The following is a 25,752-nucleotide window of genomic DNA, read 5'->3' on the forward strand; positions in this document are numbered from 1 at the left end:
GCGTTTGGTTGGCGCAGTTTGCAGAAGGGTTCCAATGGAATTATTACGCTTGAGTGCGCCGACACTTCCGTTTTGTTATGCACAGGAAACGATAGAATATTTTGAAATTTATCGTACACACGCACGGGTACCGTAGTGCCGCCTGCGATTATTGAAATTTTTTTATAATGCCTATTGTATTTCTGGTAATTTATCGAAATCCAGCGGGAAAAAAAACTATCATAATGCTAGGCAAATGCTTAGGCAAATTTATAATATTGATGACAATTTTGCAAATAAATAGAGCAAAATCACTAGTACTGCCATAAGTAGGGGAAGTACGAACAAAATGATGTGGTGTTTTGTTTTTAAATGATATTTATTTATTTAATAATATTAAAATCAGTATTAATTGTTTTTACTCATCTTAGATTTACTGGCTACCAGTAATACAGAGTCTTATTAAATAAGTAAGAAGTTCCTTAAAAATTATGCGCACATATAAATTAACGAGCTCTTTCAATACGATCGACGGTTTAGGTATTCAGCTTATGAATAAACTTCCACTCAATATCCGAAACTTAGACAGCAAAAAATTTCATGCTTCCCTAGTCAAACTTTTTAAAGAATTAGTTTTTTATGACATTACTGAATTTTCTCAATTTGATTTCAATAACTATTGTCTTGCGTAATCCTTATCCTTTATCAAAGTAGTATGTTGGCCATTTGATCGCCTGTACAAGTTTTTTTTATTTTATTTTATTGCTATTTTTTTAATTTAAAATTTTTACGGTTTTAAATGAGTATAACTTACAACCTTGTGCAAGAATTTTGAGCTTGACTGGTGGTCAAATAGACTTTAATATGATGAACTTGATTATGTACATTGTATTTAATGTTCAAATGCTTTTTTTTCAGCTCTTTTTTCCAGAAGCTAAATTCGTGCATCTACTATGATTATTATAAAATTTCTATCCTTTTAATATTAGTTATGAATAAGCTTGACAAGAACCTGAAATAATATCTATTATTATTGATTACGGCTTGCTTATGAATAAATAAATAAATAAATAAATAAATATGCTCTCACCCTATACGTCATTTTGTCCGTACTGTATGGGCAATAGGGTTTTCGTTATTAGTTGCATTTGTCCTAAATAAATATGTTATTATAGTTCTTACTAAGGCATACAAAATTATTATATGAACAAAATGACACAGTGGCCTTATTTTTTTTTCAAAAAATGGCTAAGGTTTAGTATTATTTCCGCGACTGTAATATGAAGAAAGCCATAATAACGACAATATACAAAAATGATCAAAATTCCAACAAACGCCTGATAATTGCAATAAAATAGATCAAAATCACTAGTACTGCCATAAGTTCATTTAAATAACTATATAATATAGTTCAAAATAACTATGTAAAAGTGCCAAAAAAACTCAAATATATTTTTTTGCATTATGCGTTTAAACTAATTACTGCGACAAAATTGTGACAATGACGCTCTACGTCTGACAGGGTTTTGATTATGGCTTTCTTCATATTATACAGAAACGAAAACGATACTAAAACTAGCCAATTTTTAAATAAAGCCTCAGTGTCATTTTGTCCATATAACAATTTTGTCCATACATACTCTTTTGTCCGATTTTCCCATAGTTAAGTACAATATCACAAAAACCAGTAAAGTTTAGCATTGGTCAACAACAATATTTGAAAGTAGAGGGGAAAAGATGTATAACCAGCTATAACCTTGACTTTGCTATCGCGAGATAAACGGTAATCTTTGAAAATCAATAACGAAAGTATTTCATTTTATTGTTAGTTTTTTGGGTTGTGAGCACTGTGATTTAGTTCACGAGATCTCAATATAAATTTTAACTATACGCTATTTTACTGTTTTATAAAATGTAATGTTAATTTTCAGTGAGATTCACCAGTTTTCTTTATATAACTACTTTAAAATCTTACATCTGTGTGGAGCAAAAATGACCAACTGAACATTGACCATGGCTAAGGACTAAAAAAGACTTGGATTGAATTATACCATATTTTCATAGAAAGTGTATGAAACTTACGGTTTGATTGTAATACCAAAATATGGACAAATGAATATTGTTATTACGAAATATATAATTCATTATTATACAAGAACACTTTGGGGATTATTGTGTTTATAATACCTCATTGTCTGTACCATTCAAACAACATATCCTTGCAGTCTTAAAATAAAGTATTAGTTGTTTAATTCCTAAAAATTGTTTAGAAATACCATACTTAGCAAAACAACATTTCCCGGGTTAGCTAGTATTTTATATTTATATGTTGCCAGCTTCAAAAATTAGGCTAACAAGATGTTGGTCTAAGAAACATTATAGAATGTTACCATAATTCATATACTATTTTCATTAAACATTGTATCCAAATAGCTCATAAAATTGTACTATAATTTAATTGATAGTTCATCACACATCAAACAATACAACATAAAAAAGCTGTTATTATATTATTTCATGTTTTACATTTGTTCCTGTGCGTTTACCCATGATTATCATCAATTACATAGCATGATATAAAATTTCTACACAAACTAAAATATAACTTTTGTTTATCATAATTCGATGAATTCAGTTCAATAACATTTTCATTTTTATTGCAACATTAAGATTTTTATTTTATATCTTACTTTCCTACTTTCCTACTTGCTACTCGCTCTTTATTATTATTATTTTATATATTTAAAGTTCAAAGTATGATAAAATAAAAATAAATAAATAACATATGGTTACTATCTACAATAGTTTTAATTACCTGTCGGTACATAAATTTAGCTCAGAATCGCATATTATGTAAATTTATGAATTTCCATATCTGATATACATACATTTCCGTGAAAGAACAGGTGGCTTACGTCCAGCTTTTCAAATTGATTCTTTTACGTTAAATTTTTGAATCAAATTTATTGTCCTTTACTGGACAGTTGTAAATAAAAGAGATAATAATAAAAAAAATTGACTCGACTTAAAAATAAAGCAGTTTATGCTGTTAAAAATGATTAAATATATTAAAACTTGAATAAAATGATGAAATAAAGTATATCAACTTTTATTAATTAATAGTTGTAAATGTGTAACGTACTATTTTGCTTGTATTATGTGAGTACGGTTTTAAGTATACCAAGGTAATTAAAATAACAATTTTGATATATGGATTTTAGAATAAATTATGTTATGATTATGTATGAATAATCATAGTTAACAGTAAGTGATTTTGTAGAACATCATGATGATGATGGGATAAATCACGATATTGTCAGGGATGGACAACCAAAAGAAAAACGAATGAAAGTTTTGAAAAAATCATGAGATTTCAAACATTGTCTTCACAAAAAATAGGTGGAGGTTAGAATTTTTACGAAACAAAACCAAAAATAATTTTTGTTTATAATTAGGTTTTCATTCTTTCAACATAACTCAACTCAATATCAATTCAAACTAATGACAAATCACTGAGTGTTTTGAATTAATTATTCGTTAATGTAATCTTTTCAAGGAGTTACTTAATTTGACTACTAATTAAGAGTGTGGTGTATATGAGCCAATGTGTATGTCCTATTTGTATTTAGTGTACTTTGATAATGACATCAAATTGTATGTCGAAATTTTGGTAAGTGCAGTAAGGTTTCTCTAAAAATTTTATACTACTATTATTTTTGATATATATAGCCTTTATTATCAAGGATTTTTCCGTTTCCCTCCCCTGACCCATCATAAGAAACATGTTTGTAACAGCATTTCTTTGGATCAAGGTCAAACCGCAATTTCTCCGCGGCTCAAAATATTGCATTCGAAAGTAAAGTTGTAAGAGCAAATCTGCGGATATCTCTAAGGTGTATTATTAAACATGCCATTTGCGAAAAAAGGATCATTTCGCATATCCCGACAACGGACACGGGGTATTTGCTTATTCTAAATCATAAATCATACATTCAGATACAATTAATTCGCAGTATGAAAGTATTAATTATTTTAATTTGCTTCGAAGCGTGATGAAAGAACATGATTATAAGTACGAGAAAAGAGTATTAACTTAATTAAAAATTCATTAAACTGCGAGTACAATTTACTGCAGATAACTTGAATTAGTTAAGAATTTAGCTAAGCTTCAAATTCTGAACAGATAAGAGAATCAAGAAAATACTTGATTTGGCAAAAATATTACAGAAAATATTGTGATGATATTTAATATTCTGATAATGAGTATACTGTTAAAATAAATCACAAATGTCGGTTAACTTCAAATAATTACTACCAACATAAAATTCTTCCTTTCTACATATGAAAATTTTGATCATTTTAAACAGGAGTATCTGAGGAATATTTTAATAGGTATATTATTAGATAGTAAAACACAATAGTAGTAATTATTGCTCTACATGGCACTAAATTATAAAATAAATTATGTTAGTTATCGATTCTATATAAGATTACTTGTGGTTGATGGTGAACTAAGTCTCTAATAATTATGAAACAGTTAATTGCATTCAGATGCAATTAGTGCACTTTTGTTAATGCACTTACCTTATAATATTATTTCTGCTAGTTTGAAATTCTGTTTACCTGCAAAAAGGCAAGTAATGACGACCAAGCAAATAAATTTAGTAATTACTTACTATTTACTCAAATAAATATATATATTTTAATTTTATTTTTTCACGTCATATGGTAGGTTTCGTTAAAATATTTTCCATACATACAAGATTAGAAATGCCAGGGATGGCATTTAATAATACTCTATATTATTGCTATTACATATAGAAATTAATAAAGTCCACAAAAAAATTAAATTGTATAACTTTCTGCATTTTCACACGAAAATTCTGCATATTATTGGATGATTGCACTCGGTGATATTTTATAAAGATATTTTATCGTGAACATTAGCCGTCGTGGAACATTGACACATATTCTAATAATTGCCATACATCAAACCGCATTTATTACGAGCAATCACGTGAATATAATAACTTTGTCTGGGAAAGCGAAAGGCGAAGAAAGCCAAAGCACCAGCACCAGAACCTGCACCAACACCAGTACAGGTGCAACGCTGCAACTTTTGCATCAGTCGAGTAAATGGGGACGAAAAAAAGGATAATCATTTCTACTATCACTTTTGTTTGAAGAAGGTGTCTCGTTGGAAAATCGAACCACTTTTTAAACGAAAGTTGATTTACCTACTTACTTGGACAGAAACGAGATTATTGATTTATTAATATAACTAAGTGTTTGCATTTGTTTTTATGCGTTTACATTCGCTTTTTACTTTTGTGCTGATAATTTTATGTGTGTACTCAATTATCTCTTTAAATTATTAATTGCTTTTGTTCATGCAAACGCACAGTTCGAAAGTTTGTGGATACGTACTTAACTGGAAAATTAATAATTAAATTTATATACAGTAATTATCGAAAATAAAAACAAATAAAAAGCTTTTCTTCTTTTATTAATACTCTCTTATTGAAGAAAAAAGTTGTAAGTGTATGCTGTAAATTATACATATTTCAAACCAATTATCTTCAGCATCTTTCTCATCTAGTGTTAATTGATCTCATCGATTTCTGTTATTGATTGATTATTACATCATTAATAATTGTGATTGATAAAATTGACAGGTTGTTATTAGCAAAACGTTTCAACATAAATGAGTTTCATATCTTCAAAGTAACAAGATTCTTATAAAATTCGGGGACGAAATAAACAATATTACTTGTTGCATAAAATGATTAAGTATAATGGGTCACTTGAGATGAACACACCAGAAAAGTCCCAAAAATATTTTATTATAATGAATCAGGCTGTAAGTCTGCTTCGTTCTAAATAACTCATATTCAAATAAAATAATAGTATTTTATCATCAACAAAATTCTGTGTTTTTTTTTTCAATATAAATGAATCTTCCGAATCATAGACATAATAATTTGTTATCTCTTCTCCATTGAGTCATTATCAGATCATAACATTCGGTAATTTGAAATGCAAATCAGTTTCGTTGATGTGATTTAATTTTAATCATATGCGAATATAATTAGTTCACGGATTCAGTGGGTCAATTAATAAATATGGAACGTACGATATGATTAACCATACAATATGGGTTTATTTGTAAGTAATGTTCTGTTATTTCGGAAAACAGGTTCGAGAGTAGTAAACTCGCGAGTATATGGAAGCGCGGCTAACGGTTGCTCACTCTTAAACTGAATTGAGAAGTCATAAAAGTCAGAGGTGAGAAACTTCTAGGATTATAAAAAGATAAATAATAACAAATGGTAGTCTTCTCGAAGGCAGGTCCATGGTAGGAGAGCACTACAAAATCAATTATTCATTTTTTATAAATTTTTCTTTCGAATCTTCTGCTTTCATGCTTCCTGGTCCTGTGCTTCGACTTTCAGTTCTCTGTAATTCTTCTTCTTGCGTAAGTCATCAACCATCTGCATTCTTCTTCTTCCCAATCTCTTCAGTCCATTTATTTTGCCTTCGACGATGTCGTGTAAGAGGCACTCTTTTTGCAGAATGGGTGCGATCCAGTTTCCTTTTCTTTTCAGGATCGTGCTCAGGAAAGTCCTCGCTTCGCCCACTATTCTTACGACTTCTTCATTTGTTGATCAATTACTTCGTTAATTAATTTGTTAATTTGTTTGTTACAAGATGAATATATAGAGGAAAAATATTTGACAAAAAATCTTATCCCATGTTACACCTTTCTTTAACATTTCAAATAAAAGCTTTCGCAAAAAATCTATTTGAGATGGAAATTTTTTGGAAATAATCTGGTATCATCTTATACTTTTCATAAATTTACTAAAAAGCTATAAAAGATAAAAGTTTGTTAGAATGAAAAATATCTCAAGAAAATCCAGGATTATGTTACAAATCCAGGAAAAAGTCATAAGTAGATTTTTCTAGAATCTTGTTACAGTTTTCTTCAACCACAAAATACTAAAATGGGAATAATTGAGAAAATCGGATAATTAAATGATGCGCTTTTTATCAAGTTCTTAAAAAAACAGACTGGAAAGATTTTAGAAGAAACTTTTTAGAATAAAGCTATAAGTGAGAGGTGAAAAAAAATTTTACTAGAGTAACAAGAATTTTGTTAGACTTTTCATTAAAATGTCATGTTGAAAAGGCATCAGATGTGAAAAAATTAAGACTTAGTTTAATTAAGAAATTAAACTTTTATCAAACAAAATCCATAAAAGCAAATATGGGAAGGTTTTGGAAAAAAATCCTGGATTATGTTGCATACTTCATCAACTTATCAATAGTTTTTGCACATCCATAAAAATCCAATAAAATTTATTTTATTAAGTGAAAATTCATTTTATTTCTATTGCATTCATTTGATAACTTTTACAATTTTGTTGTGTAATAAGTAGTATAATTTCTGTCTTGATGGCATTATTGAAATGTTGAATTTTGGTAATATATATTTAGATGGTATCTCCTATGACCTAATAATTCTAGTTATGTCAACTAATTATAACGATTTTAACTTTGGTGTCCAAACTCCTCGAACAACCTTCTGCATTTTCTGCAATGTTGAACTAAATATGTATATTTTTGTAACTATTTTTTTCAAAAAGTTTTTCTTTCCCCTGACATCAAGCAAGTAGTAATCTAGTGAAAGACATCAACACACATATATATCATAGTGTAATAATATCTTAGTAACGGTACGGCGCGAGATTTGAAATTCATAATGTTCACAAAGAGTAATTAAATATCGTCATGGTCTTACTTCGTCAATTGCGATTTCTACGCCTCTAACTTTTCTGATCATGATTATAAACTTTGTAGAGATCTCTGTTAACAAAACAACACAATGATAACTTTTGTTTGAATTTTATTAAAATTAAACGAAAACACCTATTCAATTTATTTCGAATAATCGCTTGTAATTAGAAAAAAAAATTACTATTGTTGTAATAGACTTAAATGAAATAATGTAATTCTAATTGCAATGCAAAAAATTATTATTAAAGTTCACAAGATATTAATTAATAAAGAACGACAATGGCATTAAAAAATATATCTAAAATAGAAGTAAGTCGTATTTTGCCTCAAGTAAAGTTGCATCATCTTCCCGACACTACTTCCAAAAAATTCTTCTTCACAAAAAATTTTGCACTTTGATGCTAACTATAAACTGATCCAATAAAAAATTATTTTTATACAATTTTTTCCTCAAGGTATATCTACTTTTACGTAACAAATTCATTGTCATTTCTAAGCTATTTTTTTGAATAATGGATTCACTGAACCAGACATTTATACATTAAAAAATAGGAAATGCGGAAGGTCAACGTAATAATTTGAATAACAAAGCTAAAAACGATATTGTTTGATTTAGTAGTAGGATATAAATTAATCTAAAGCAAACAAATAAAATAAAAATTATAGTACTAGGTCATAAGAGATATCATCGATGTTGCATGTTAATTTGTTATAGATACAAATTTTAGGTAATAAATTTTAAATTATTACTTCATAACACATACCATTGTTTAAAGAAACGTAAGATAAAATCTTGCAAGGACTAATCATTTCTGAACAAACATTAAATTTCTCAAAATAATCAATTAGCACGTTAAAATTCACCACACAAAAACAATATAAATATATTATGTAAAATCAATCTTCTCTTTCTGTAAAAATAATGAATGACGATGTGACCAAACTTTTGTGGAAACTCAACAAAATCAATCTTCTGAATTAATTTTAGTTTATCGTGTAACCTAACACACATAATATTGAACTAGATCAATTAATACAGTTTTTTTTGATAATTAACAACAAATGATATTTATTAATTAAGCAATTGCTGATACAGAACCTAATCGAGCAGTTTGTATAAACAATAATATTGTGACATCAGTACGTTTCCTACATCGTGAGAACACATTTGCGAAAGTTTTATTGTTCTAAACTAGATATGATTTACTTTTCCTTACAGTAAGGCAAATTTAATGGTCTATTTATGATGATATTAGTTTTGAAATCGATTAATAAAAGTGCTTACTGGAAATTAATTATTCAAGTGCCAAACATCATTTGTAATTGTTATTAAACTTGATGTATGAACGAATTCAAATCAAGGGCATAGATGGTGACCCAAAAAGTATAAAATGGATTTATTAAAATAGATTACACGAAAATTTATAAATTAAAATATCAAAAATTTATAAAGAATCGTGGTCTAAAATTAATTAATATTTTTGTATATTAAGTAATCATAAGGTTGAATGTTCATATCACGTCGAGGTCACCTCTTTGGTAGTTTTTTTTACCAAACTTATTCACTATTTAAATAATTATACAAATTAGCAAAAAAACTAAATACGATCGGCTAGTTATCGGAATGTTTATTACAATTTATTCAAGTTTCAAATAAAATTAGATCAATTTCTCAATTTTTCAAAATTTTATTATCATCCCAAAAAATAAGCAGATAATTAGGTATTTGAATAATTTTTTTTTATTTTTTTAATGGAAAGATCATATACAAGTTTTATAACAAAGTTTTTTTCTTTTTCTTTTTCTCGCAATAATTAAAAAGTTATACCAAATTAAAATTTGAGTTTGAATTCGGTACCGAAGAGCGCCGACAAATCCCGAACGAAGCCAAGCGCGTGTGACGTCATTCTGTTACGGCTGATCATAGTAGTATACAGCTTTGAACATGCGCTATGCTTTGAGCTTTGTATAATATCGTTCTGTCATTGTTAAATATTCAAAAATATATAAAAAAATGTCAAATGTAAAATGTTATCGCTGTTGTAGACTTCATTGTTATCATCGCAGCAGCACTAATTAATTTACAAAAACCTATAATTTCAAGATAAATTTAGAAGAATAAGAAGAAGAATATTTAAGAATATTTTCATGACAAAAGAAATGGCTAAATGTATATTTCATATATTTATTATTTTATTTATTTATTATAACTTTATCGTTTATTGCATTTGTATCATATCATCAAAATATATTGAATAATAACTAATTAAGACTTTAACTTTATTAACTTTGTACAGAGTTGAACAGCTTTGAGTATATATTTTTGAACCAGAATACTATACATTTTTTAATGAGATCTTGAGTGTTTGCATCATCATATATCAATACGCTAACATAAATTTTTGATTGTCTTCAAAGTTTTGATCGGCAACACAAAAGATTTCCTTTCTTTTACCTGTCATTAACAATTGCAGTTGCATTTGAGCATTACACTTTAAGTTTATTTTGCCCTTCGGCAAAAAAGTGTACCACGCGTTTTTTGTGACATATATTATATCGAAGATGAGCGTGATTTTTGACTCATTAATTGTTAATGTAACTAAAAAGGCTTTGCTTCGAACTCGATTTTCTGGAGATACACGTGCTTTTAAAATACAAATTTCATTTTTACGACTAAGTTGAGCATAACCCACAGCTTTGTCGCCGTAACTTTCACGCGATGCTCTAAAATTAATTTATTAGGTAATTTAATTCAATATAAAATTAATACTTAAATATTGTGATTTATAATATTTTTTAACAGACTTATTACATCAATGCCTTGGCGTCTCGAACTTCCGCAGAATTAAACCGAACATCATTTTTTAAAAGTTCGGCTACCATAAATATATCAATATTAGGAACATTATCAGAATTTGCTTTTATAAATCCTTTATCACACATAGTTGAACTAAATTAACTTCAACAAATCGTTTTTAAAAGAAAATTTACCACGTGTTTATCAAGTTCCGTAAAATATAGTCGTAAGAACTGCACTAATAGAGTAACGGCACTGCGCTGTTGTGTGGCTGCAATTACAATGTGACGTCACAGGCACGGTAGCCGTTAACGGTCACATGACTAACTTTTGAATTTAATCAATTTTTAAACGCTCATAACTAATTGAAAAAACATTTTTTTTTGTTTTTTCTTTCACATATCAATAAATTTAATAATGTAGTTTTAAAGCGCATAAAAATAAATATATATATTTTTTTTTCAAATTCCCAATTATCGCTTGAATTGAAACCATTTTTCAACAATTTATCATTGAAATTGTGTGAAATTCCCATGCTTATTTGTAGAATTAAATACGTTTAAAAACAGAAAGTTACAACCAAAATATTCTATTGTTTTACATCATTAGCACATGATATTTAATTTATCATCTGCAAATTACTAAAAATGCATTAACGGTAACAAACTTTAATTTAAAATTAATGGTTTTATTTAATGTTTTAGATGTTGCATTTATGCTTTGAAAAACAATGGATAATAATAAGTTTTAAATGCCGAGTATTTATGATAAAAAGATTTTGAATAGATAATATAAACTATACAGGTATTAACAATAATATTTATGTATAGAAAACCTACAAAAAATACTTCATAGGACTTAACGAATCAACGTTGTTAATTTTGATTACAATTACAAAATCAAGAGCAAATTGACTTCTACTTTACATTATTATTCAGAACAAATCGCAAGCTACCAATATCAGACAATTAACAATTCTTGATCTTTTACTTGGTTCTTATAGTAGTATTAAGCTCAAAAATAATAATTTTTTTAGGCAAATCTAACTGATAATAATTGACAATAGTGTGCCTAATTTCTTAAAACTTTAATTAGTTTAATAAAATATTTAATTTTAATTTAATTAATTAGTTTTCAAAATAAATCCACTTCTCAGAGGTTTGTAATATTTTAAGGATTTCGTTTTGACTCAAGTTTATTTGTTGCTGATAAATTTTTAAAAATTTCAATTTTTCTTTGAAAGTTTCATCAAAATCCCAGAAGAGTAAATCTGAGTTCTTTGTGAGTTGGATAAGATGTATACATTTTGGAAAGAAACAATTTATGTATGTATTAATCATAGGAAAACCAGTTCATGGTATCTCAAAATGATAAATATTCCGATTGACTCTTTATGGAATTACAATGGAAGAAACTTGAGTAAGCAGGTGACATGCATAGATGATTTTTTATGGCATTTCAAATTTGTTATCGTTTATTTTTTGGCAAAAAATCAGATACTTTTTTCCTCATAAAGTAAGTATGTAAGTGATAAGTATTCGTCTAGCCTACAGCTAGAGTATATACAGTATATTATTACGAATTATGTATACAAATTCTTATTCCTACGATTATTACATCTAGTGCCCGGAAACGGTAAAAAATCACAAAACCGTGAATCGCGTACCTACGTTTTTATTGCGTCACCTTTGACGGTAGTTTAAATACGTTTAATTACGAGTATATCCGTCGTTTCTCTGCGATTTCTTTATATCGGCTCTTAGAATTTTGTCAAGGCGGAAATATTCTATACAAAAGTGTAATATCGAACCTTCGATGAGAAATCGACATTGATTTATTGTTACTCAAACGATTTAGCAATGACAATAGAACGCTTTTTGCACGAGGTTTCCGATCGTTGACATCGAAAGTATTAATCGAGGATGATAGATATAAATTACTATCTATTTACTATGTATCAAAATTTTAAGGCTTTGGGAAAAGATTATGATGTCCATAATAGTTTAGAGTAGAAAAAAATTGAATAAACTAACGTTTATTAATTCCTATGAGTTTCACACCATATTTTAAGTATGGGGACAAGTAAGAAGCCCTCAATTAATTTTGTATATGAAATTTGTCATAAAATTAAAGTATATAGTAGAATTTTATTGCTTAGGATCAACGCTTATTACTATTAGAAAATATACGTTTTGTAATATAAATTAACAAATCTATATAAACTGCAAAGTTGAATTAAAACTTAACTAAATAAAAATTTGATCAAATGAATAAATGTGGCAAATATGGTAAATATACACGTACAAATACATACTTTTTCCAATGTTAGTATCAAACGATTCAGAATAACTTAAAACGATGAGAAAAAATAAAAATAGCAAATTTTGGTGAAAACATAAACTTCTCCATCGGAAAGTTAGAAAAAACAAAGCTTAATATACTTCTCATTTATGAAGAACATACTTCTCAGGAATGAAAAAATTATAATGTAATAATAATCTCATATCAAAAACAAAAATTGTATTCAACCGATTGTCGCCAAAATATTTGATTTTAATTATATCTTATTATTTCATATTAAAAATCATATTGATGTAAAGCTTTATTATTATATTAGCTTTCGAAAAGCCTAGAAGCTTTAATTAATTTCAAATTTCTCCAACAATTTTGCAAGGCCAAAAATAAATAACTATTTTAGTTTTCTTTCAATTGACGAAAGGGGCTATTTTAGTGACAATTTGATTAAAATAATTAAAGTTTCCTAAATTATTCTGCAGCTTATAATGGCATTCTGCATAGAATCCAAAAATCCTAGAAGTCCTTATTAATCTCAAAATTTTATAGCCCTGATATCTAATAGCCCTTTGCAGTTTTATAAGATAATAATATAAATTCAATTTCTCTAAATTATACTATAGCCTTGGATATTAGACATTTTTGTATGATGGCACTACAAAAAAAATCTACAAATGGATTTTCAAATATATTCTATCTAAAATTTATAGACGAATTGTGTTTCCCAAGGCATTCATTCATAACCTCTTCAAGCCGGGATGATTGATTGACAACTTTCTCAATAGTTTTCTTTTAGAAACCACAACATTGATTTTCTATTGCTTTTAAATATTTCATAGCTGCATTGTTGAAGATACTATTTTTTATTACAATCCTATCATTATATTTTATTATATCGAATACCTATCAAACAACTTTCAATTATATGTTGAAGATTAAACATTAGATAAACTTTTCTACTATTACAAATATGTTACTTAAAATTTTTTCGTATCATAACTGTCTGTTCAAAAAGTACCCGGAATTACTAATAATTAAATTTCGCGGGTCTGGAGTGTCTGATTGTCAAAATTTTTTTTTTATTGTGTTGGTATACATGCCCCTAAATTATGATGAAATTTTCAGCTATATTCACTGTTTACTTTGTCTGTGGTAGTCGCTAAGGTTCGACGTGTTTTTCTGAGCTCGGCGATTTTTACAATGGAAGAATTGAAAAGTCAAAGAATTTGTATTAAATTTTGCGTAAAAAATGAAATAAAGTGTTGCAAAGTGCAAAAATTCACCAGATATGGCTCCGTGTGACTTTTTCCTATTCCCAAAGTTGAAGAGACCCATGAAAGGACGGCGGTTTTCCTCGATTGAAGAAAATCGCTGAGAGTGCTCAAGGACATATCAAAAAGTGAATATCAAGGGTGCTTCGAAAATTGGAAAAAACGCTGGCATAAGTGTATTATATCTGGGGGGGACTACTTTGAAGGGGACCACATTAATGTAGACGAATAAATAAATATTTTTTTGAAAAAACGAAAATTCCGGGTACTTTTTGAACAGACGTACTTTCGTGGGTGTTCTCAATTCTTTGCTCGTCGTGTAAGAAATAAATACGCGTGGATAATGAGCTTTTTATTACTGTATTTATTTACTTACAGAACAAAAAATTGATATTTTTGAAGAAATGTGACCTCTAAAGTTTTTAGATTTGTTTTGCATTAAACAGTAATTATACTTAAAACTAAATAATATTATGCAATAAACCTGACGGAAGGACTATTTATTATTTTGACATTTCCATAAGCGAGAGAAATCATTTTCTAATGGTGTCGATGGAGATTACGAGGATTAACAACCGGAACGTTGGTTAGAAGTTTTAAATTAGTATGTGGTAATAATTATTTTTTCTTCATCCAACTTTGATGGCAAATTTCTAAAATAAATAAAAATTAAAACAAAAGGATACCGAGATATCGAAAGGATACTGATACCAAAAAAAGTATATTTAGTTTATGCAACAATTTAATTTTTCGATACATTCAATTTTCATTTTTCATTTTTAATCATTAACTTCCCGTAAGTGAAGTTACAGTAATCGCAAAAAAATCGAAAATTAATTTTTTTATATATATTTACAATACAGGACCTCCTGAACAATTCACTTGAAAAAAAAAGATGTATGTGTTTGTGTATTGTGTGGATACATATTTTCGTCCACGATTTCGGGCGCATGGGTCAGTTGATTTGAATGATTCAAAAAAAATCGATTCCTATTGATGGCGTTCCGGAGATACGGGGTAAAAAGTGAAAATATGACAGTTTTTGAAAAAAACAAAGAATCCGATTTGAATGATTAAAAAAATATTTATTACATTTTTGCGAAGGCAGGTCCAGCGATTTTGGAAAGGAAAAAGGAATTTTGAAAAAATGTCTTTTGTTGGTCCAATATAATCTTTAAAAATTATTATTTTTGATTCAATTTTAATTTGTGCGCTTTTAATAAAAAACTTTCAGTAAGTTGCAGTAATTGCAAAAAAATCTAAAATGAAAATTTTTATATATATTTATGTTACAAGATCTCTTGAACATTTTACCTGAGCAAAAATTGATATGTGTGTATATGTGTATTGTGTGGTTACAAATTTTCGTCCACGATTTCGGGCGCGCGGATCAACCGATTTGAATGATTCAAAAGAACATTCGATTCCTATTGATAGCGTACGGAAGATATAGGATAAAAAGTGCAAAAATGACAGTTTTTACAAAAATAGATCTTTTATTATTTGGATAATTCAAAAGATATTTATTACATTTTTGCGAAGGCAGGTCCAGCGATTTTGGAGAAAAAATGTCTTTTGTTGGTCCAATATAATCTTTAAAAATCATAATTTTTGATTCAATTTTAATTTGTACGCTTTTAATAATTAACTTCCCGTAATATTTAAGTTACAAGACCTCTTGAACATTTCACCTGAGAAAAAATAGATGTATTAGTATGTGTATTGTATGGATATAAATTTTTGTCCACGATTTCGGGCGCATGGATCAACCGATCTGAATGATTCAAAAAAACATTTGATTCCTATTGATAGCGTTCTGGAGATACGGGATAAAAAGTAAAAAATGACAGTTTTTACAAAAATAGATGATTTATTATTTGGATGATTCAAAAGATATTTATTACATTTTTGCGAAGGCAGGTCCAGCGATTTTGGAGAGGAAGAACAAAATTTGAAAAAAATATCTTTTAATAACTAACTTCCTGTAAGTGAAGTTGCAGGAATCGCAAAAAATCTAAAATGAATTTTTTATATATTTATTTACGTTACAAGACTTGTTGAACATTTCACCTTAGAAAAAATAGATTTTTGTGTATGTGTTTTGTGTGGATACAAATTTTTGTCCACGATTTCGGGCGCACGGATCAACCGATTCGAATGATTCAAAAGAACGTTCGATTCCTTTTGATAGCGTTTTGAAGATGGATAAAAAGTGCAAAAATGACAGTTTTTACAAAAATAGATGATTTAATATTTGGATGATTCAAAAGATATTTATAACATTTTTGCAAAGGCATATCCAGCGATTTTGGAGAGACAGATTTTTTGTTGCAAAAATTGTCTTTTGTCGGTCGAATATAGTCTTTACAAATCATTATTATTAATTCATATACAAATAGAATTGGATTTTTTGCGAAATTATTATCTTCTTCGGAAGCAAGAACAATAATTCAGACCAATGTGTATCAATAGAAGCAATTTGCAATTTTGCGCACTAAATTGGCATAATCTTAGAACAATATAAATCAATCCATCATTAAATATAAACCGTTTGATAGTAAATCGTATATCCAAGTGTGGATGATCCACTACACGATAATAATAATAATTCCTAACAATTAGTACGGTCATGTATTATCGTATATCATTATTAAAAACATTATAATTTTAATTGAGCCGCGTTCACGTGCGCCTTTAGAAAGTAACGGATAATGGACGGAAGAGATTTCTTCTAGTCGAGGAAACACATCGAAATAATTTTATAAATTTTTAACATGCGTGAAATGCGATAATATTAATCAAATTTATTTCGCCACTCGTGTTTCTTTATGGTAATGGACGATTTCTTTTGTTGCAATAACGTTTTAATTAGCTGCAAGTTTTGTTATTCAACTGCTTGCTTTTCATGTTTATAGGTAATAATTAAATTTTGAAAAAATATTTATGATGAAAATAATAATGAAACGTATGCCGTCCGTTCTGCTCGAATGGATAAAACAATTCCTGGGTAAAAAAAATTGCTAAAACTTAAATATGAAGCCCAGCTTTTGAAATAAATACTTTTAACGTGCATTCAAGTAATAATAATAAATATTCAAGTAATAAAAATAATAAAATAAATTGACTCCGATGACGTAATGTTAAATTTTTTTTTCATTGATACTGACTTATAAAGATTTTTCATTTTACTTGAAATTAAAGATCTCTATAAGCCAGTATCAATGAAGAGTTCCTTATATAATAATTTACGGAAACTAATAAAATTTATATTATAGTATGTTTATATAATATGTAAATTAATTAAATTAAATTAATTTAATTAATTTAATTAAATCACATTTAATCAAAACAACTATCTGACTATGTTCACTAAAATTCTCAGCTAATTACATTAACTTATAGTTAATAATGTTGACTTCTTGCAATTTTAAATTTGAAGCAATTTATTAATTTTTAATTATATTAACTTATAGTTAATAATGTTGACTTCTTGCAATTTGAAATTTGAAGCATTTTATTAATTTTTATTAAGATTTGTGGAAACTATATATCAATAATGTTGAGTTCCTTGCAAAATGAGATAAAATTTAAACATTTGAAAGTAGATGTTAATTTTTAGTAAGATTTATAGAAACTTCAGAAATTGAATAATAAAATATATGAATAATATTTGTGTTTTGAAAATAATAAAATGATAAAGAATATAATTGAAAATAATGAAAATACTAAAATATCCATGAGTATAATCCCCATAATAAACCGCAAAGTTTTGAGGTAAAATATGAAATAATTGGCAAAATGAAAATAGCAAGGCTACTATTGATAAATTAATTCTAAGGTTATAGAGAATTAGCCTTAAAATAGATATTTAGGGTATTATTTATACCTTGAATGTACGAAACTATATGCATTTTAACCAAAAATAAACATACCAAAATTTGTATATGATTATTATTGAAGTTAGAACTCTCAGAAATTTTGAGAATTAAATAGAATATAAAATAATTCTATGTATTTTTAACCCCATTTACTAGAAATCAAGTAATCAAATCCATAAACATTTTGTAACAAATACGTAAAAAAATCAACAATATTGCATTTCAAAATTCATTGTGTAAACATCCAAATAGTTCATTATTAAAAATTTAATAACCCTGATCAGAAATTTCTAATATCAATTATATCAATAACAGAAGAGAAACTTTGTTACAGCCTTCGTTTAATTAAGTTCAGGCTTCATAAACTATTAAGAAACTCTATATTAAAACTTGATTAAATAAAATATCATTTATTATTTGATATTTTATGTAGTATTAAGACATGATCTTTGATACTGGAATTTGCAAATTGCATTTGAGTAGAAACTGTACTTGTGGTACAGTGACTTCTTAGATGCCGCGATTTCAACCATGAGAAATATTAAAAGACATATATGATTCTAATAGTTTTATATAATAATTATATATATATATATATATATATATATATATGTATATTTTTATATGTATGTAAATGTATCATATAGTTTCTGAGTCGTTCATCTCGCGGAAGTAGAGAAAACCGATTGAAATCTCTTATTTTCTCATACGATTTTGATTTTAGCGATAAATTTTCAGCTAATTAAACGAAAGAAATGATCAATTATCAAAACAGGGAAGCTGTGTGTTTACCTTCTGTGTTCGTGAAACAATAGAAAGATCAGAATTCGTGAGATCAAGTGAAAATAAAAACTGTATAAAAAATAAGAGGAAGTGTGATGAATTGCTTTTTCATAGGCACGTCTAGAGCGTATGATTTTATGGCTCTAACATGATAATTACAGATCATTAGAAAACTTTGTCTTGTCGTATTGAATTTATGTTTTTATATACATCCGTTGAGAATTCGTGGGTAGAAATGTAAATAGACTGATGATTGACAAAAATCAGCTGAATAAAAAGTATTATATACATATTTTTATCTTTTTATTTTATCTTTATATATTTTGTTTTTATCTGTCAAAAAATTGCCAAATTGAAAACATGATTATAGTGAAGTTTGGCAACATTTTCAATATCATGAAGTTTGCCGACATAATATTTATCAATATAGATCTTGCCAACGTAATATTTGGAACAACCCCTATTGCCATGTATGTATTTAATATTTTGTAACCAGTGTATCTTTATTAAATAAGGAAAAAATATTTAGAAAAATCTCGTATAGATTATTATAATTGCAATTCACATAAACAATTTGTTACTTTATTATGTGAAATTTTCGTTGAGTTTTCCTAAATTTTTCAACATGGCTGACATAAACAACATTGATAACAAGTTGTCATATTCATGTAGTTCTAATTAATTTCAATAATGTTTATAATCTTTAATACAATATAAATGTATTCGCGCGCATGCATTAAAATCCCTAACTTTGTTTTATTTATAATCATATGCATAAAATTATTTATGCATATACATATTTGCATACATGCAACATACACATTTAATTATATATATTTATGAAGAAAAAAATATCAACGAAAATTTACATGTGAGTACTGATTTTATTATTATCTGCTATTCAATTCGCGTAAATAATAATACAGTTATAATTGATGTGTAATTTTTTCTGAGATTTTCTAAATTATTACTTTAATTTATTAAACATTGTCGTCCATGTTGATAAATTTTTGGTACACAAAAATGGCGGTTTGACAGCACTTAAACGTAAAAATTTGCAATACGTATGTACACAACTAATATTAATATTGTCGGCGCAAATTACACAAATATGATTGTTATAATATGTAAATAAATATTCTTACCTTTAAAGTTGTTAATCTTATGTTAAATCCTCTAGAGCACTGTTCAAAAACACACATCAAATATCAATCATTGTTTTACCGAACAGTTCAATAAATTGAAATCAAATGTTAAACAAAATATTTCAACACAGTCTTCTTGTTTTCTTTTAGTCTTTATAATATATTTCAATTTTCAACGTAAACACAGTCACTTCTCGTAATAAAATGTAATTAAAAACGGTTGTGTCTCAGAGGAAGCTGTAGATAATGCAGTGCGTCTAATTCGCGCGAAGTTCGCAGCAACACTAAACTTTGAGTCGCTGCCCGTTGACGCGGAGACGGCGGAGACGGAGATACACTTTTCCCTCTCTCCCTTCTTGGGCTTCTAATTGGAAAAGCTTTTGGCGCGATAATTAAAATGATCGAGAATTATTTGGAAAATTGTTAGGTAATATTGGGAAATAATAATTGAATAGAAAAAATACTGCAAAGTGTTTCAAAATTGCTTGATAAAATTAAAAAAAAAAATCTGCTACTGGTCATTAGTTAAGTCACGAGTCGCTTAGGGGTATTCTGGTCTAGAATTTAAAAAAAATCAATTTTCTTTCTTGGATATTTTCAAAGTTTAACTATTCAAGAATATGTGTACAAGAGGATTTTTCAAATTTTAAGTTATTTTTGGAAATATATCTGTTTGATCACGGAAAATCCACTTCAGATTCCTTCCTCAACGAAACTTAGAATGATTTTTTTTCAAAACGGTCTTTATGGAACTGGACAGATTTACTTAAAATTCTTACAGAATCTTCTTCATACACATCTTTTCACTATGAACTACGTTTATCCTCAAATTCTGATTTTTACTATTTTTCAAAAAAATCAAGAATATCAGAAAAAGTTGGATTGATAGGCAGTTGCTATTTTGTGAAAAAAACATGTTTGTGGTTCATCTACATTATTCTAGACTTTAATATATAAATATATTTTTCTTCTAATTATTCGGAGGGCTGAAATCATGGGTATGGTCAGGTGCCAATTTTTCTAGACCTTCCTGTTCCTCACCTTCAAGAATAAATACTTTATGACAATTACTAATATTTATCTTTTTATAGGAAAAAATATATTAAAAATATTGTTTTCTTTTTTACGGCCTTCCAAAAATCGCATAAATTTCATGCTTCTAGACCAGAATACCTTTTTAAATAAATGTATACAAATAAGAAAATTTCAACTCTTATTTCATTCTACAATAAAGCTGTAGTGGTTCTACTTAGTGTCACCAAACATGTGATTCCAAAAATCGTATAAAATTAATTTTTCTTTAGAATACCCCTTTAAATTTATATATAATTATAACTCTTATTTCGTTCCAAAATGAACCAGTAGTGGTTATACTTAGTGACACCAAACATGTGATTTTCACAAGTGCTCAAGTCTTTGGTTTTATATCTCAATGCTGTATGTTCATAATATATTTTACAGAGCTTAAATTAAGAGAAACATAACCGTGTAATACCGTAAACATTTTAATTATCTGTATCGAATTCGCTAAAAGTAACTTGAAACGTTATACCCTGTTTACAATAGATAATCTGGGCGTTTGAACTCCAAACAAGTCTGACCGAGCCAAACAAGGGCATGAGAATAATTTACCTAACATGAATTAGCGTTAAGATAATTTGTTTAAAACACTTAACAAACATGTAGCTAATTTTTGTAAAACTTTAAAGTTAAAGTTAGTTGCATATGAACTTTACACAAACAGGATATTGGAAGAAAAAGTGTCGGAAAACGCGTTGGTGTACCCATCATACAAATTCATACATAGACTTTGTCTAGTTTATTTATTATCTTAACAAATATATTAATTTCAGTTATTTTTTTAGTATTCTCTATAACCATAAATGTAGACCGCATCTGGCTTACTGACATCACAATCAATAAAGACATGTTAATGTGTTGAACCTCAATACCAGTGTCACCATTAGATACCTAAATTCTCAATGATCAGTGATATATCAGAATATATTATTTTTATATAGATACTAAAAAATGTATTACAAATTTTTTATAATTATGCAAATGCACAGAATTTCTAAAATGTAATATAATATATGACAGAAAATAAAAAGATTTATATAATAGTAATAGATACAATTTTGAAATTTAAGTAAAAATACAAAGAGTGATAGTGATATATCAAAGTATAGTATTTTATTCATCAATGTATTAAATTTATTTTACCTCAAGTTTGGCACGTGCCTAGATCCAATTCTATATCCTTGATTCTCTATCATCAAATTGAACCAGTTTTTATAGATAACTGCTCATAAATTGAACCGATACGAAGTCTAAAACCAATAAAATTCACATAAAACTATCTTTTTTGTCTTTACCACAATGTGATCTACAACTAATCCATGAAATAAGTTCGAGAAAACCTCGGAATCGTTTTGATATCAAAATAGTAAATACTGCAGTTGCTGATATTGGCAGTGGTCACAATAAATTGTTTATGGGCAATTGACGCCGACAAAACTAGAACAATTTCTCTTTCAAATGCACCTATAAAGGAAAAAATGACATTTTAATCGTCGATGATTATAAGTTGAACGGATCTTGGAAAATGTGAAGTCTATTAAAACTGTCCCACTTATTAATATGAACATCCTAATAATAAATCATAACATATGACGGATTTTACTATTGTATTTAGGTTTCAGCGGATAATTAGTGATATTTATAATTTCTTTGCTTATATATGTCTACCTACTTAGAGATCATTAGTACATTGTAATGATTCTGCGATCGTGTCGCCGGTGATTTTTATGATTCTAACGGAAAATATGCAGTTATTATATTCACATAAATCAAAATCGATAAGTACTCGCTTAAGAGTTCTTTTGGTAATAAAAAATTTCTTTACAAACTGTTTTAACATCCTAAATATATAGTGAAGCTTTGGGCTTTTTGTAACAGTGGTAACTATCGTTTTTCAATAGTATCTTATTCTAGGTCTCGATGATCTTGGTCTTGTTAACCCTCCTGTATCATGTTGTCATAGCTACTATCCGCAGACTGGTGAAGTATACAGAAGTATGCTGGTGCATAATGTTTCAAAGGTGTCTATTACTATCTATTACCCAATTTCGTCTCCGATTACCTTACAAATTCCGTAATTATTCTGTCGTGTTCGTAAACAGCAGCCTTCGGTTTTATGAGAAGAAGAGAGTAGTAGCTTTCACAATCGCCGCCGTCTAATATTTAATTCGCCGACTGGTCGGTATCACTTTCTTGCCGTGACTTACAAATTGTGCATCAGAAGGTGCAGGAGAAATTATCGGTTCGTCATATCATACGCACGAATAACTAAATAACAGGCCATTAAGATCGAACATGACGGTATGCAAATTATAAAAAATCAACATGTCAACAAGAATTTTTTAGGCTTTCCCATGCACGCACAAATAGTTATGTAAAGTGAAAAGTTATCATGTCTTGGTGCATCATAGACTCTAAAGTCTAAAGGCTGATCAGTGGAACTTAATAATTTGATATTGGGTTTAGGAAATTAAAGCTGACCAATCGAGTTATTTTTTACTTCCATACAAAGGAAAAGTGTTTTTTTTTTCAAAATGCCGAATATGATATTACTATTTTCACCATGGTCTTGCGTTGGTAAGGAAACCAGGACCGTGAAACGAATATCCAACTTGATTTAGGATTAATTACATATTACGGAGAACAGAATCCAAATTTATTTTTATGATTAAATTTCTATAAAAAGATTGAAGACATGTCGGAGAAATTTAATATTGTTCAATTTTCGAAGAGATTCACGCCGATTTTTTGTTGAAAGAAACCGAAAGTGCTTCGTATTCATTTGAATTCATTATCGAGTGTTACACAATAATTGTTTTTTTATGAGATTGATAACATTTGTTATATCAATAGATATAACGTCAATCAATTTCAGAAAGAATTTAAAAATTAGAAAATATTAATAGAATTGTTATAAGTATGATGATATTAAAAATAGAAACCATTATTTATTTATTATTGCAAAATATTGAATTAGAAATGTTACAGAATTTCATAATATTCATAAAGCCGTTAATTTTAAAATATGCCTTGCTTATTACAAGAGCCAAAAATATTTTCCAAATAAAAACCTCTCGGAGTTTCCGATGTAAGTATAATTATATATCATTTGAACATATTTCTACGTCTTTTTGCTAATAATTTCCGTTATAATTCTATTGAAATAATGCAAAAAAATCATGAATTACACTTCAATGTATAGGACATTTCTCCACATACATTTGTCGTATAGGCTAGAACAGGTTAAGAATGCTACTTTCAATTAAAATAAATAAATAACACGTTTGAGAAAATGCACCGTCAATATAAGGAACTTTGTAAATATCTTTCACTTTTTAATATAATTTTATTTTTTGAAATTGTTGCACAATTTGCATATGTGGAGAGGTGGATAGTAAATATAGCGATTTTATGGAGTGTTACTTTCTTTAATTCAATTGATGATTATATTAGCAGTAAATTTTATGCTAATATGTATAATTTATATTATCAGACAATCATTAATAAAAAAATAGATTTCATACACACTCTTAAAAACTAGGCACAAATGAAACAATTCTAATGGAGAATATATTATTGAAACATTTAAAACAAAATTTCGTGTAATATAATAAATCCACAATAGTTATTATAAAATAATAAAAAACGCTTGTAAAAAATTCATTAATATATTAATTATTAATATGATGCTATGTTACTATTATATAAATTGATGGGCTTGTTTAGAGATATTTATTAATTTAATTTCATAGCCACATAGAGTAGCTCCAGGATTTGGAAATGCTGTACTAATAATAATTAATAAAATATTCATAATATTCATAACAAAAAAATTGTACAGATGGTAATTAATCATTTAATTGATGTATTATAAATATTAATAAATTCATTGATCGAATTAAAATTAGTGATCATTAGTACTATAGATAAATTTAAAAGAGCTTTGAACTTGAATAAATATGATGTATTAGCATTAGTATTATTTTAGATTTTATAAATATGATATATTAGCATTTAGCTTATGCCAACTTTAGTATTGATGGATAAAATTCTCTTATATTAGCGTATAGGATTTTTCAATAATTGTTTTTTAATTTAAAAAATTTCAAAATTATAGTCTCTTCTGGGTCTGGGTCTCGATATATGCACTTGTTACATAGAGGCAGCGCTGTTTGTAACAAACATTTTCAATAAACTATCGTTTTCCCCACAGGAAGCATTTAGCGTTTCATTTACCCATTTCAACAATTAGCATCTCGTCTAATTAAAATAACAAATTTAAGACAATTTACAATTGGTGTATCAGTATGTATAATTGTATATGACCACGAGTCAGGGAACGTATAATGTTAATGTTAATCCGGCGGATATGCAGAGTGCCCGAGAGAAAGCGGCTCTGGATAATAATACGTATAAATAATGCTCATAAACGCGAATACAACTACTATATATCCGTTGTTGCTTCAATTCAACAACATTCAACAACACTTCAACTAAAATCTTGCATAAATTTTATTATGGTAATAATGGACTTACTATTTATTTGCGTTTCTTTACGTCCAAAAGGTGCTTGATTCGTGCGTCCTAAGAGTATCATCAATAAAATCATCAATAAATAAATATATGGGAGCCGTCCAATAAACACGTGATCGATTTTTAAGGATTTTTGTGGGAACCCTTCTCCCTCTTCGTGATATGTGGTGATATTCAAAATTAACCCATTTTTT

The 25,752-nt window shown here is 27.8% G+C and overlaps 2 protein-coding genes across 2 annotated transcripts in view; one reads left to right on the forward strand and one right to left on the reverse strand.

The window, feature by feature from the left end:
• Positions 1 to 10,719, reverse strand: part of LOC113370375 — a 42,206-nt gene extending 31,487 nt beyond the window's left edge. The window contains exons 1-2 of the mRNA XM_026611040.1: positions 10,589 to 10,719; positions 10,171 to 10,500 (exon numbers count right to left, since the gene is read on the reverse strand). Of these exons, the coding sequence (XP_026466825.1) occupies positions 10,171 to 10,500; positions 10,589 to 10,719 (461 nt within the window). The remainder of the gene's footprint in view (positions 1 to 10,170; positions 10,501 to 10,588) is intronic.
• Positions 1 to 25,752, forward strand: part of LOC113370376 (lipase member H-A-like) — a 66,594-nt gene that overhangs the window by 34,714 nt on the left and 6,128 nt on the right. The gene's annotated exons all lie outside the window — the stretch shown is intronic.

The sequence above is a fragment of the Ctenocephalides felis genome, unplaced genomic scaffold (assembly GCF_003426905.1).
Source record: "Ctenocephalides felis isolate EL2017-DRISC unplaced genomic scaffold, ASM342690v1 CF-g0.4_SCAFFOLD_01492, whole genome shotgun sequence".
Taxonomy (NCBI): Eukaryota; Metazoa; Arthropoda; class Insecta; order Siphonaptera; family Pulicidae; genus Ctenocephalides; species Ctenocephalides felis.